The sequence below is a fragment of the Tachyglossus aculeatus genome, chromosome 24 (genome assembly GCF_015852505.1).
Source record: "Tachyglossus aculeatus isolate mTacAcu1 chromosome 24, mTacAcu1.pri, whole genome shotgun sequence".
NCBI lineage: Eukaryota > Metazoa > Chordata > Mammalia > Monotremata > Tachyglossidae > Tachyglossus > Tachyglossus aculeatus.
In genome coordinates, this window is record NC_052089.1 from 12,794,069 (window position 1) to 12,809,920 (window position 15,852).

At 44.6% G+C, this 15,852-nt stretch overlaps 1 protein-coding gene across 1 annotated transcript in view; it reads right to left on the reverse strand.

Annotated features, from left to right (window-relative positions):
• CRYBG3 (crystallin beta-gamma domain containing 3) overlaps window positions 1-7,549 on the reverse strand; it is a 100,289-nt gene extending 92,740 nt beyond the window's left edge. Inside the window, exon 1 of the mRNA XM_038766203.1 lies at window positions 7,347-7,549. Coding sequence (XP_038622131.1) covers window positions 7,347-7,549 — 203 coding nt within the window. The remainder of the gene's footprint in view (window positions 1-7,346) is intronic.
• Window positions 7,550-15,852: the final 8,303 nt, after the last annotated feature.

The following is a 15,852-nucleotide window of genomic DNA, read 5'->3' on the forward strand; positions in this document are numbered from 1 at the left end:
CCTCATTCCCATCACAGAGTTCAGGTCATTCATTCAGTCATTCAATCATATTTATTGAGCACTTACTGTGTGCACAGCACTGTACTAAGTGCTTGGGAAGTACAAGTCAGGAACAGATAGATATGGTCCCTACGCAACAACGGGCTCACGGTCTAGAAGGGGGAGACAGACAACAAAACAAACATGTGGACAGGTGTCAAGTCATCAGAACGAATAGAATTAAAGCTTCCACAGACCACAGTGCCTGTTTTCCCCGGCTTCTAAAACCATGACACAGAAGCCGTAGGCAAGTTGGACGAGAACTAGGGATAATCAATCTGTGTTCATCAATAGTATTTATTCAGCATAGTGCTAGGTACATGGGGGAGTACAAAAGAATTAGTAAACATGGTCCCTAATCTCAAGGATTTTATCATCTAGCAGGGGACACTGACACCCAAAAAAACATAGGAGAACTAAACTGAATATACCACATATATAAGTCCTAAGGTGGGATGGGTGGGCGGGAGGAGATAGAGGGGTCCCGATCCAGAGCTGATGTAAATCTCCCACCCCAACTTGTGGCCATGATTAATTAAGGTAGCCTAATATCACTCAGCTTCCTGGCTAAGTACCAGGGCCCAGTTGGGTCTTGGGCTGCGGTACAGGAATTTTGACAAACCAGACAACTCATCACAACCTTCCAGGGCAAAAATATTCAGGCACATGAATTCCTGAAAGCACAAAGCAGACACTTTTCTGCTTAGATTCTGGGAATCTGCAGGGCTTGGGGGTGGCGGGGGTGAGGAGAAAAAGAAGAAAGTTCCATCCATCTTTTCTTCTTCCCCTGATGCTAGGCAGTGTTAACAGAGGGACTTTGGCAAAGATCTGTTTCCCTAGCCCCACCTTCCACCCTGCCTCACCACAGTGTGTCCCAATCTACCTGGCTCAAAGAACTAGTTTATTTGAAAGTCTTGGCCGGATGGATGTTTTTGGTATCACACGGAAAACAGAAAACTCGCAACAAATTCTGCATGGCAAGCTTCTGGCATAGCAAATTGTCTTAAAAAACAGGAGCCAGTGAAAAGGTTGATGTTGACTTGGAAAGCAAATCCATCAGTATATACTGTTTGTCATAAAGGTTGTCATTTCGACTGTGAATTGGCTTTTTCCTTTCTTACATTCTCATCTACTACTTGTTTTCAACTGACATTTCTTAATTTGACCTGGTTTCAGTGTTTCATCAGGACACATTTTGCAGGAAATGAAAGAGTCTGCCTCAAAGAAATACTCTTTTTTCTAACTCGATGAATTCTAGATCTCAATTTTGATACAGCCCCAGCAATAACAGCAAAAGAATCTTAGAGTACATCGCTTTCGGTGGGTAAGAAGACTTTATGTGTTACATAAATTTCGAGCAAGAAAAAAACCAATGGCACAATTCCCAAGTAAACTACATTTACTGGGCACAATTAAGTTAGTTTATGAGGAAGGCTGCCAGTGGAAAAACTGAAATCCCAAACTTCAGAGTCCAAATCATTGAATTATCCAAAGACTGGGAAAATGCAGTTCGCTCAGGATGGATGGCTAACAGTACAAGCTTGATTTCAACCCAGCCAACATTAATGCCAGTGTTCATAGCTAAGAAACACTGAGGGTGAAGGGAGCCCTGAAAAACTGCATGCCCCCAAGGGCTTTTCATGCTCCCTTGTCAACAAAAATTCTGTAGGCAAGACCTGAAGATGATCCCCCAATATTATAAGCTCAGAGATAGGGATCATTTCTATCAAGTCTACTAAACTCCACTGAGTGCTTAGTACAGTGCTCTATGCACAGTAAGCACTCAAATACCAACAGTTGATAGTTCCTTTATTAAAGTTTTCAGTTTGTTTCGTGTGCTCAATGAGTGTACTTCCTTCTGCCTAACTGGCCCGATTAATTCCAAACCACTTCACTCTGAAAACAGTAGAAATGGAGTCACTGTGAAAATTCTCAAGTTCCTTTTACCCCCAGCAACTCATTAAAGGGATTGGATGGGTAGCAATGTCTGACGTAGGAGAGCTCCTTGGGTGATTCTGTATTCCTCCCTGCTACCAGTTTGACAACCCATTATTGCTGATACCACTTCATGCCAACCAATTTAACAGCCAGAAAGAAGAGATCGGAAAAGCACAATTCTGCAGTGGCTCATTCAGTTGGAATAGCTTAGTACTGTTCGAGAGGGAGGGAGGGGGAGGGAGGGAGAGAGAGGGAGGGAGAGAGAGAGAGGGAGGGAGGGAGGGAGAGAGAGAGAGAGACCTTTACAAGAAATATATAATAGGTCCAGAATTTTTAAGCTGATATTGAGCATGTGGAAAGAAAACGTTCAATGTTAAAAGACATTAATAGGTGGGCCACTAAAAAAATGCAGCAACAGTGGGCATCAAGTTCTCATATTAGAAGCCTTTCAAGACCTACCCAGACCAAGTCCAAAATGACCCTCATACAATGAAGATGTACACTTTGCATCTCTCCAAAATACTAATATGCCTTGCAGACTAGGCCCTATGCCTGGTCAGCAAACTGACCACCAGAGTTGTCCTAACACACAAATCTTCTGAAGCGAAGGTTCTGAAGTTTCCAAGGATTTTCCATTTTGAACCATTCCCTAAATTTGAAATCCACAATCATCTCTTCATATCCTTTTTTAACTTTTCTGCTTCAATCCTCTTTTTAGACCCTTAAGGATTTTTTGCTTTTCCATTCTTCACCCACCCTTCAAAATTTACCTTCCTGAGGTACTTCAAATCATATGGTGTAAATGGAAAATGAGGTCCTAGTCCCACACTAGCTCTAGGGCCTTTTTATTTTGAAACAGTGAGACTACAATAACAAAAGTCAGAAGGTTAACCTCAGCAAAGTTATACAACATACAAACCTAAGATTGCTAGTTGTTAATAGTACTACTTTTCCAACAAGGCTTTTCTATTAATCTGTGAAAAGGAAATTTGTCTGAAGTTCATTTAGAGAACCAACACAAGATCTACTAGCCCACTGGCATCACAGGAATCACAAAAAGTCTAAAGGAAATAACTTCCATTTTAAATCTTCAGGCCAGGGAACATAATTAAAAATCAGCAAAAAAAAAAAGAGGTGAAGAGAAAGAGAAAGAAGTCAGCAGACAAGTTTCAGAACCTAAGTTACTTATGCGTTTGGAGGTGTGATAGCTCAGACAAGCCAGTCTTAAAAGATTAAGGGAACAATCTGCTTGGGTCACATACATTTCTCTGCAATCCCAATCCCTAGCTCTAAATTCTCCCTTGTTAGGAAAATGGAAGAAAAATAATCAATTTTTACCTAGAAAAATTATTCACACGTCTGCTCTATCACTACTCCTGAATTCTATTTTTTTCCAGAAACACAACTACTACAAATTCACTTTAAAGGCCTTCCATTTTATATGGCTGTCTTTATCAATATCCACAGATTTGATTATTGCTAAGTATAGGTGCAGTATCTGCCAAACCATACTAAAAGATGAAAGTATAAACAGGTACGTTTGCTTGCACTGGACTGCAGGAAGGATGTCACTAAACTGGACTTCAAGAACTTTGAACAAGTCACCCAACTGTATATAAGTACATTTTCACTAGGCCCTCACTCCAGGGCCAGATATTCTAATCATAGTTTGAGGATCCCCCTAATGATAAACAAGCAACCCCTTTCTCCCAGGAGTTCAAAGCGCTTTCCCAGGCAGCCTTGATACTAAGAAGCTGTTTCAGGCAGGATCCTTCAGGTTTTGTCACAGAACAACAGAAACCCAAATAGTTGGTTGAGAATCTATCGGCAATGGGCTCAGGACTCCTAAATCCCCACCTTTCAGACCCTGAAATACTAATTTCTGGCCTTGGGTAATTGTTGACGTGGGGAGGCCTTTGACTTTGAGGAGCTGCCGGAAATTATTTCAATGTTTCTCATCATCATCATCAATCGTATTGAGCGCTTACTATGTGCAGAGCACTGTACTAAGCGCTTGGGAAGTACAAATTGGCAACATATAGAGACAGTCCCTACCCAACAGTGGGCTCACAGTCTAAAAGGGGGAGACAAAGAACAAAACCAAACATACTAACAAAATAAAATAAATAGAATAGATATGTACAAGTAAAATAAAATAGAGTAATAAATATGTACAAGCATATATACATATACACCCTTTCTCCCCTCCACTAGACACTACACACGTGCAAAAGGAGAACTCACCCTCCCATCAATTTTACAGTCAAAATCAATGACGATCACTGAGCGCTTACTCGTTGCAGAGCACTGTATTAAAAGCTTCAGAGGGTGGGCAGGGACTGTGTCTGTTATATCATTATGTTGTACTCTCCCAAGCGCTTAGTACACAGTAAGTGGTCAATTCATTCATTCATCCAATTGTATTTATTGAGGCACTTACTGTGTGCAGAGCACTGTATAAGCGCTTAATAAATAAATGTCAATAAATACGACATTGGTTACAACACAACTTTAAGGCTTTTTTTTTCCCCCAGCATCGCCTTTCCTCCAGCGGATTAGGGTCGGAGTAAGGGTAATGCCAATGTCACCTAGTGGAAGGCGTCCAGGCAGGGAAATCAGGAAACCCAGGCTCTACTCCCATTTCCACCCCTGCCCTGACCTTGGGCACGTCGCTTAGCTTCTTTGTAGTAATGATCATTGTTATTAAAGTAGCAGCGTGGCTTTAGTAGCCAGAGCCCGGGCTTGGGAATCAGAGGACGCGGATTCTAATCCCGGTTCCGCCACGTGTCTGCTGTGTCACCTTGGGCAAGCAACTTCTCTGCGCCTCTGTTCCCTCTTCTGTAAAATGGGGATGAAGACTGTAATCCCCCGTGGGACAACCTGATGACCTTGTAATAATAATGATGGCATCTGTTAAATGCTTACTACGTGCAAAGCACTGTTCTAAGCGCTGGGGGGGATACAAGGTGATCAGGTTGTCCCACGTGGGGCTCACAGTCTTCATCCCCGTTTTACAGATGAGGGAACTGAGGAACAGAGAAGTTAAGTGACTTGCCAAAGGTCGCACAGCAGACAAGTGGCAGAACGGGATTAGAACCCATGACCGGGGCCCCTTCCTTCCTCTCCCCCTCGTCCCCCTCTCCATCCCCCCCATCTTACCTCCTTCCCTTCCCCACAGCACCTGTATATATGTATATATGTTTGTACATATTTATTACTCTATTTATTTATTTTACTTGTACATATCTATCCTATTTATTTTATTTTGCTAGTATGTTTGCTTTTGTTCTCTGTCTCCCCCTTTTAGACTGTGAGCCCACTGTTGGGTAGGGACTGTCTCTATATGTTGCCAATTTGTACTTCCCAAGCGCTTAGTACAGTGCTCTGCACATAGTAAGCGCTCAATAAATACAATTGATGATGATGATGATGATGATGATGACCTCTGACTCCCAAGCCCGAGCTCTTTCCACTGAACCACGCTGCTCCTCTTGTATCTATCCCGGTGCTTAGAACAGTGCTTGGCACATACTAAGCACTTAAGCAACACCATCATTATTATTAATCAGTCAATCGTATTTATTGAGCACTTACTGTGTGCAGAGCACTGTACTAAGCGCTTGGGAAGTACAAGTATTAAAGTACTTACTGTGTGCAGATCACGGTGCTAAACCCGGAGACCGAGTTCGCAGGTGGGAATAGGTCTGGCCCCTCCTCCTAGAAGGGGGGCTCCACGTGGAACTGTCTGGTCTGATGCGCTCGCATCTACCCGGGCGCTCAGTACGGTGTCGGGCATGCACTAAACGCTCGACACACACTCAAAGACGGCGGTTGTTATTACTATTATTGTTCCCATTACGAGGGAGGAGGGTGTCCCTGGTGGGCGAGAGGTTTGGGTTGGAGAAGGCTGGCGCTGCTGGGGTCGGTTTCCAGCGAGCCCGTGGGCACGTGGAGAGCAGAGCCCCCCGCCCCTGGATTTGTTCATTCATTCAATCCTATTTATTGAGCGCTTACTGTGTGCAGAGCACTGGACTAAGCGCTTGGGACAGTCCAAGTCGGCAACATCTAGAGACGGTCCCGACCCAACAACTGGCTCCCAGTCTAGAAGGGGGCGACGGCCAACCAAACCAAACACGCAGACGGGGGTCAAAATCGTCAGAACAGATAGAATTAAAGCTCTATGCACATCATTAACAAAATAAATAGAATAGTAAACTTCTACAAGTAAAATAGAGTAATAAATCTGGACAAATATATATACAAGTGCTGTGGGGAGGGGAAGGAGGTAGGGCGGGGGGGCGATGGGGAGGAGAAGAGGAAAAGGGGGGCGCAGTCTGGGCAGGCCTCCTGGAGGAGGGGAGCTCTCAGTAGGGCTCTGAAGGGAGGAAGAGAGCTAGCTTGGAAGATTCGTTCATTCCATTCAGCAATGTGGCTCAGTGGAAAGAGCCCGGGCTTGGGAGCCAGAGGTCATGGGTTTGAATCTCGACTCCCCCACATGTCTGCTGTGTGACCTTGGTTAAGTCACTTAGCTTCTCTGAGCCTCGGTTCCTTCATCTGCAAAATGGGGATGAAGCCTGTGAGCCCCCCCCGTGGGACCCCCTGATCACCTTGTAACCTCTCTAGCGCTTAGAACAGTGCTTGGCACATGGTAAGCACTTAATAAATGCCGTCGTTATTATTATTATGTCTGCGGTGTGCCCTTGGGCAAGCCACTTCGCTTCTCTGAGCTTCAGTTCCCCCATCTGCAAAATGGGGATGAAGACTGTGAGCCCCACGTGGGACCCCCGGTCACCTTGTATCCTCCCCCAGCGCTTAGCACATAGTAAGGGCTAACAAATGCCATCATTATTATTATCTCTGCTGCGTGCCCTTGGGCAAGCCACTTCACATCCCTGGGCCTCAGTGCTTGGCACAGAGTAAGTGCATAATAGATGCCATTGTTATTATTATGATGTCTGCCGTGTGCCCTTGGGCAAGTCACTTCTCTGAGCCTCAGCGACCGCAAAATGGGGGTGAAGACTGTGAGCCCCACGTGGGACAAGCTGATCCCCTTACACACACACACACACCCGGCGCTTAGAAGGGTGCTTGGCACATAGTAAGCGCCATTGTTATTATTATGATGTCTGCCGTGTGCCCTTGGGCAAGTCACTTCTCTGAGCCTCAGCGACCGCAAAATGGGGGTGAAGACTGTGAGCCCCACGTGGGACAAGCTGATCCCCTTACACACACACACACACCCGGCGCTTAGAAGGGTGCTTGGCACATAGTAAGCGCTTAACCGATGCCATTAGCGGCACTATTAGTACTTATTGCGTGCGGGGCTTGGTGGGGAAGTGCAAGTGGGCTTCGGTGGTCTGGGGCCGTACCTGGGCGGGCCCCGGGCCGGGTCGGGGGTCCGTCCGCCCGCCTCCTCCTCCTCTTGCTGCTGCTGCTGCCGCCGGCGCCGCCGGTCCCCCTCCTCCTCCTCTTCCTCGTTGTCCCGCGCAGGGGTTCGGCTGAAGAAGCGGGACAAGCTCTGCCAGGAGGCGGCTGCTCCTCCTCCTCCGCCTTTCCTCCGCCCGCCGGACATGGCTCGGGGCTCCGGGCGGGAAGGAGGCCGAGGGGGCCGGGGGTTCGTCGGCGCGGCTCCTCCGCCCGCCCGCCTCCGCGGGATAGCGCGGGGCCCCGCTCCTCCACCTCCTGCTGCTCCTCGTGCTCCTCCTCCTCGTGCTCCTCCTCCTCGTGCTCCTCCTCCGGCGGCCCAGGTGGGCCGGGCATCGAGCCCCGTGGCCGGCGGGGCGGGGCCGGGCACGGGATCCTCCTCCTCCCCCTCCCCTCCTCCTCCCCTTCTCCATCCTCCTCCTCTCCACGAGAAGCAGCGTGGCTCAGTGGGAAAGAGCCCGGGCTTTGGAGTCAGACGTCATGGGTTCAAATGCTGGCTCTGCCACTTGTCAGCTGTGTGACTTTGGGCAAGTCACTTAACTTCTCTGGGCCTCGGTTTCCTCCTCTGTAAAATGGGGATGAAAACTGTGAGCCCCCCCCGGGGGACCACCGGATCACCTTGGTACCTCCCCAGTGCTTAGAACAGTGCTTTGCACATAGTAAGCACTTAATAAATGCCATCATTATTATTATTATCCTCCTACTCTGTCCTCCTCCTCCTCCTCTCCATCCTCCTCCACATCCTTCTACGATTCGGCCTCCTCTTCCTCTCCGTCCTTCTGCTCTCCGACCTCCTCCTCCCCATCCTCCTCCTCCTCCCCATCCTCCCCCTCCTCTCCATCCTTCTACTCTTCAACCTCCTCTTCCTCTCCATCCTTCTACTCTCCAACCTCCTCCTCTCCGTCCTCCTCCTCCTCTCCATCCTCCTCCCCACGGCCGCCGGCCCGGGCCGCGGGGGGAGCGGCAGTCGCGGGACCTGGGTTCGAATTCACTCATTTATTCATACAATCATTCATTCATTCAATCGTATATATCGACCACTTCCTGTGTGCGGAGCCCTGGACTAAGCGCTGGGGAAGTACAACTTGTCAACATCTAGAACCGGCCCCCACCCAACAGTGGGCTCACAGTCTAGAAGGGGGAGACAGACGACAGAACGAAACATATTAACAAAATAAATAAATCATTCAATCGTATTTATTGAACACTTACTGTGTGCGGAGCACTGTACAAAGCGCTTGGGAAGTCCAAGTCGGCAACATCTAGAGACGGTCCCTACCCAACAGCGGGCTCACGGTCTAGAAGGGGGAGACAGATGACAAAACATATTAACAAAATAAAATCATTCAATCGTATTTATTGAGCGCTTACTGTGTGCGGAGCACTGCACTAAGCGCTTGGGAAGTGCAAGTCGGCAAGATTTAGAGACGGTCCCTACCCAACAGCGGGCTCACGGTCTAGAAGGGGGAGACAGACGACAAAACAAAACATATTAACAAAATAAAATAAATGGAATAGTAAATATGTACAAGTAAAATAGAGTAATAAATCTGGACAAACATATATACAGGTGCTGTGGGGAAAGGAAGGAGGGGGCTCAGTTTGGGAAGGCCTCCTGGAGGAGGTGAGCTCTCCCTGCCCCTCATCTGCTGCTCCTTCACTCCATCGTAGGTCTTGAGCCCTGACGGTGTGCAGAGCACTGTACTAAGTGCTGGGAAAGTACAATTCAGCAACAGATGGAGACAATCCCTGCCCACACCGGGGTGACAATTCAATCCTGTAGAGAAGCAGCGTGGCTCAGTGGAAAGAGCCCTGGCTTGGGAGTCGGAGGTCATGGGTACTAATCCCGACTCCGCCACTGTCAGCTGTGTGACTTTGGGCAAGTCACTTAACTTCTCTGGGCCTCAGTTACCTCATCTGGAAAATGGGGATAAAGACTGTGAGCCCCGTGAGGGACAACCTGATTACCTTGTACCTACCCGGCGCGTAGAACAGTGTTTGGCACATAGTAAGCGCTTAACAAATACCAAAGTTTTCAAGCACTTAGTACAGTGCTTTGCACACAGTAAGCGCTCAATAAATACAATTGAATGAATTTACTGAGCCCTTTCTGTGTGCAAAGCACTGTACTAAGCGCTGGGAAAGCACAATTCAGCAATAAAGAGAGACAATCCCTGCCCACACTGGGCTGACGCTTCCTTCATTCCATCATATTTACTGAGCGCTCGCTGTGTGCAGAGCACTGTACTAAGCGCTGGAAAAGTACACTTTGGCAATAGACAATCCCTGCCCACACCGGGCTGACGGTTCACTCATTCCATCGTATTTACTGAGCGCTCACTGTGTGCAGAGCACTGTACTAAGCTCTGGGAAAGTACAATTCAGCAGTAGAGAGAGACAATCCCTAATCCCTTCCTACACAGGGTTTACAGTCTAGAAGGGGGGAAGACGGACATCAAAACAAGTAAGCAGGCATCAATATAAATAGAATCACAGCTAGATACACATCAAAACAAGTGAACAGGCACAAGTCACTTTACTTGTCTGGGCCTCAATTCCCTCATCTGGAAAATGGGGATTAAGGCTGTGAGCCCCACGAAGGCCAACTTGATGACCTTGTATCTACTCCAGTACTTCGAAAAATGATTAGCACATAATAAGCACGTAAAAAATACCATCATCATCATTGTTATTATCATCATCATCATTGGGACACTGCTGCCAGGGCAGCCTGGTCAAGAGGGCAGTGCTGCAGTTTGAAAAACCCCAGGGCCACGTTTGGGGCGTCACTGGGGTGCAACCCAGACTGTCCCCTAACTACTCTCCATCCTTTAGCAGGGTGGGAGTCTCTAGTATAGCTTTAGGGAGTCTACACGATTGTGCAACTACGGGAACCTAAAGCAAATTTGACACACAGACAATTTAAAGAGCAAGGCTCCCAGGCATTTCCACTTCCAGGGCTGGTGGTTCACACTTTTGACACACAACCCTATTCCACCCAAAGATCCTTAAAGCTGAGAAGCTGAATGGAGTCTTTCTCCAAGCTCACTAAAATTAATTTTCCATGTGGATCTGGCTTAGTACTATCGCTAAGGTCATAGGCCACTATGTCTGCCTAGTTTAAGGGCTGTCCTGTCCAGGAAATCTTGAGGTGAGGTGAGGTGAGGTGGTTGGGGAAGAAAATTTAAGAGAGGGCTCAAGGATAATTACCTCTCTGGGATATGATCACAATTTCTTCTCTGCTATCCTCACCAGAATCAAAGTCCTCCTTGACAAGTAGGGGGTACGTGAAGATGATCATATTTTAGGTCAGTCAATTACAGGCCACATCTGTATTAGATAAATAATAGTGGTTATTAATCTAATCCTGGCTGCCTGGATTAGTTGAATATATTTTATTCGTCAACAGCTAATGAATAGCTTCTAAATGATAATGTTTCCCAGGCTGTTGAGAAAACAGAACCAAATAAAAACTTAAATAACCCTAATAACAGTCACTGAATCAATCCACGATACTTACTGAGTGCTTAACTGCGGGCAGAACACTGTACTGACCAAGGTTTACCCAGATTCTAATGTCACAGCAATGAAGCAGTAACTTCTAACTTTGAACACTGATCCCCCACGTGGCTACATGTGGCAGGCACTTTTGAATCCATATTGGATAAAGTGCAGATTTTTCAGGTTAAAAACTTGTCTATATGTGCCTGTGTGAATAGCATTTGAATGGCTGGTCCCATTTTTTAAAACTGGGTCAAATTCAGGTTTCAAATATTTCTAATACAGCTTGTGAAAGGTTGATATTTCTTTGGCAAGTAATTTCACTTTTTATATTTCCAAATGACAAAACTGGCTAGACCTCTTGAAACAAGTGGCAAATGTAATAGCAGGTACCATATTTCAGCACCAAACCAAACCTTAATAAAATCAAAATCTTGGTTGTGAGGTGACAGCTCTATTTTGGAAAAAAAAATCAATCAATCAATCATATTAGGATGATACACCCAAGACAAGAGCAAGAATTGGCCGTGGGCATCACTAATCCAAGAAATGTCCAGATCCTTTACAGAAAGAGAACAGAATACTCAACCCACCACACCCCCCCGGGCAAAAAAAAACCCAACAATGATAGTATAACAACAGTCAAACCAACTATAACATCCAAGAACATAAACGGATTCTATAGTCAACATGGGAAACATCCACCACACAAATGCTCTATATTAAGGTATATGATCATGGCAGAATTAGGATAAATTTGCAATGGGGATGGCATTTTGACAGTAAAAATGCTACGAAAAACTTTATTATAAAGTTTTTTATAATTATATTTTCTGGTATTTTTCCATTTTAATCTTAAAAATATTATTTTGGGGGTAGAAATTGGGTAAATCCATTTGCTTTTGTATGTGAGCCCGATTTCTGCCTGTCAGCATTGCAAACATTATCAATCACAGAACTGTATCCAACACACTGTCCTCCTCCTGCACTAACAATACATGTGTGCACTGGTGTTTTTATTATTTCCACTAGTTCATTATGAAAGTGCACTATGATTCTATTTAGAAAAGAGTAGGTTCTGGTGAGTCTAACATTAACTGGACTATCAGAATTCCTGGATCCTTACCCTAAGCTCTTGGGATCTTTAGTTATATCCTGTAATGGTAAAACATAAATGCCAATAATTCACAAGGGGAAATATTTAATATTATAGTTAAAAGTATAGTTATACTGTAGTTAATAGTATAAACCGGAGGTACACCAGGGCTTGGAAACATCTATACGCTTTGAATGAAGAGTCCATATACAGGAAAATTTATGCCTTTGCCGCAGGGGCCAGGCATAAATACCTTGTGGCAGGTGGCACAGGCCTATCAAGACAGCTGTCAACCTCAAGGCCAGCAAAAACCCATAAAAGCCAAGCAGATGGACAGGGACTCTTTCCTGGCTGCCTCCCACTTTAAGAGCTGTGCATGGACAGAACGAGGTAATGTCACACTGCCCAGGGCAGAAGAAAGCCATTACTAGACAGTGATGCTCCAACAGCAAAGGAGTAGAAGCTGAATTTGCTTTGGTTCCTTGGCTAAAATGTTCATTAATAGCTACCACCAGAGGAGAAAGGCAAAAAAAAAAAAAGGAAACATTCCATTCTGTTTTCCGATTATCACGACTGGAATACATGGGGATACCCCTTCTTTCTTGCTGCTTCAAGCAGATGAAGAATTGAGCAGATGGTGGAATTGTTAAGTAATTGGACATTCTGACTTTGGACTAAGAAAAGTCTTAAGCTGTGTGCCAGTTTTTGCTTGCAGAACATTGGAAAGTGAGATTTTTTGGCTGATCACCTTACACTAAATTAGACTAACTAAAACACTCTTTTAGACTGTGAGCCCACTGTTGGGTAGGGACTGTCTCCATATGTTGCCAATTTGTACTTCCCAAGCGCTTAGTACAGTGCTCTGCACATAGTAAGCGCTCAATAAATACGATTGATGATGATGATGATAAATTTAGTAGTACCATTCTGACCATAATTACTAGGACGATTTTTCTCTCCCAAATTCAATTTCAAGGCAGTTTAAGTGAAGGAAAATCTTTTGTTGCTTTGTAAGATCTCACTTACCTAATTATTATAGTGTTTGGTAAATGAAATCTGTACTTAGCACCAAGGCATTTGTATTTTCAATGGTTGGCAAAAAAGAAACCTTTCTTTTGGCAGAAGTTGTTTATTACAGGGAAAGCATCTCAAAATAATTTCCAGGATCAACTTAATGCTTTCTCTTGCTTACACGTCTGAAAGGCACAGTACTACCACATGTACAATATTAACTTTATTACAGGGTGGTTCATGATGCATCCCACAGACGTTGACTCAAAATAGAAAACAAAATCATAATAGTGTCACGAACCCTATATATTTCTTCCTTTTCTTTGTACCCCAAGAGTTCTATCTGGCTATTTAATAAATTGGAATAAAGTAGATGGAAAATCCGTGCCAATTAATATTTTGAAATTCATTCACTCTTTGTGAAACAGATGGTCTGGAGTTCCAACTTTATGGGTAAAAAGCATTTACAGGGCTTTGTGAGTCAAAGCTTGGGAGCAAAATAAAAGTCGGCTTACTGAACCCGTTTTCCTTCTCTTCCGTGTGTAGGTTTTACAGCATTGAGCGTCCAAGCGATCCTTCTGTGTCCTCTCACTGTGAACACTTTGTTCCCAGAATGATTTGTTGTGAGTGGCTTTAAAGAGAGACACATGGGCAGCTGCTATTGTTAACACATGCTTTGGTGCTGAGAGAAAAGGCAGCTGGAAATGGTACACGTTATTAAGATGACCAATAGTTCTATGCAACTATTGAAAGATTTAACCCAGTTTTCGAAAACAGAATGAACACTGTTTCCCTCATACTACTGTGAATGAGGAACAGCCTACTTGCCTTACAAAAATTGCACAGAAATCCACTCTTCTTGCTGTAATATGATGGGGTGGGGGAGAGGAGGAGGGGGTATGACTCTCAATAATATGATGACAAAAGTATTTACCAATTTCTATTCAAAAACCTATCAAAGATGGGCAGACTCCCTCTTGCCCAGAATGTTGAACTTACTAATAAATTCTTTCAGTGACTGTCAAATACAAAAAAAAAAAAAAGAGGCAAAGCCTCTTATTCTGGCATGAAAACATACACATATATACACTTTCCCTCTCTCCCCTCACTTTATTCCACATTCTTCTCTCTAGAAAGCTACCAAGAAGAAAAGACACTACGCCTTAAAACGTCCTTGTCACTTTGGAATTGCATATGTATTACTTTGGTTATGACAGCTCTTCAATTGTCACTACAAAATTCATTTAATCCTCTTTAACAAGTACTATAGAAAATGTATAAACAACAAAATCAGTTTTAATCAACCTATTATTTTCTCTCCTTCCCCAGAAATGCATGAAGCTAACATCCTTTCTTACTCATCCAACAGGGTTTGCTAATCATTGTGGTTAAATAACTATTCACAATGCTGCTCTATTGTTAGTCCAAGAAGCAGTATGCTAAGAGGTGTGTTTGGACATTCGCTGCTCTTTTAAGTCTTTCACTCTGGGAAAGAAACTTCATACCATTGGGCTTCATCTTACCAAATTCAAAATGGGAATATTAATTTTTCTCCCTCACATAATTTTGCATATGTGTGACAACAGGCAGGATTCCCAGGGCACTGGGAAGAAAACAGCAACAAGCCACAAATCTGAACTATGCTTTCACACGTTTTTCTACTATTCTTGGATTTGAAAATTACAAAGGGGAATTTTGGGAAGAATGGAATCTTAGTAGTGCTAGTGAAAGCACCTTGCTTTGAGTTTCAGAGAGGAGTGGGTCTGAGGTTTAAAGCTGCAGATAATACATAACGATCAAAGGACATGGGTGCCCGTGTTTTTCTTGAAACTCCCTTGGTTCCTAAACTTACATGCTTCGATGACCCAGAAACTTCAGAAAATGGGAAAATTCTCATCATTCATGTCTAATAAATCCACCATTCTATGTTAAGACGACTCACTGATTACTATCAAAATGTTTTCTTGGCTTCAATCTCTTCAGAGACCCAAATGTAGAATGCTAAGCAGCTGTATTCATCTTTTCCTTGTTTTATTTCACCTCTGAAGAAGCACAGCCTCCTGTTACGCTGTGCGTAGAATTGTGTCTAGAGGTGTATTTAGAGTCAATTAGACTGGAACAAATTGTTTTCCTGAGAACTTCAGCAGAGCGTGATTTTACCTAAGCCAGCAGGAGTCCATCTGGTTCAACAGAAACAATCCAGTAAGTCACCAAGCAACAAGCCTCACATCAATAGCCAAGCACACCAGAGACAACAGCGTACTTACTAACCCACTAACCTTAAAAGTGGCCAAATCACCCCTACGGAGAAAAGAATTTCAGTTGGTTGCTGGTGCTACCATTTTTAATCTTCTTCTCCCATCTCTGTTTGTGCATCCCTAAAGGACAGCCCCTGTCAAGTTTTAGACCTCTGACATAGAGGCGAAACCTGGTCCCCGCTAAACTATTCCTTAGTTATGAAAGGTGAGGGCACCAAAGCAACTCAGGAAAGGAGTTAGGTCATTTAACATGCCCTTAGAGCAGGTACCTTTTAAGCCCCATCCTCTGGCCTTTCAAATAGGGAGATGATTGTGATTCTACTTTAAGACGGTCAACAACCTGAGAGGTTCATCCTACCTGCCGTGATGAAGAGTCTGGACCTGCCCCTGTCCTACATTTTTGATAAAATACTACTCTTCACTATCATATCATCACACAATACTGGAAATTGGCTTTTCAATGACCACGGGACTTCCAAGTGCTGACGTGGATGCCTGGAGACCAGGGTTCCTGACTGAGGCAGGTGGTCTCCTGGGGGAGGAGGCACTTTCAGCGGGGGGCCAGCTCCTCCTGGAGTGGAAGAG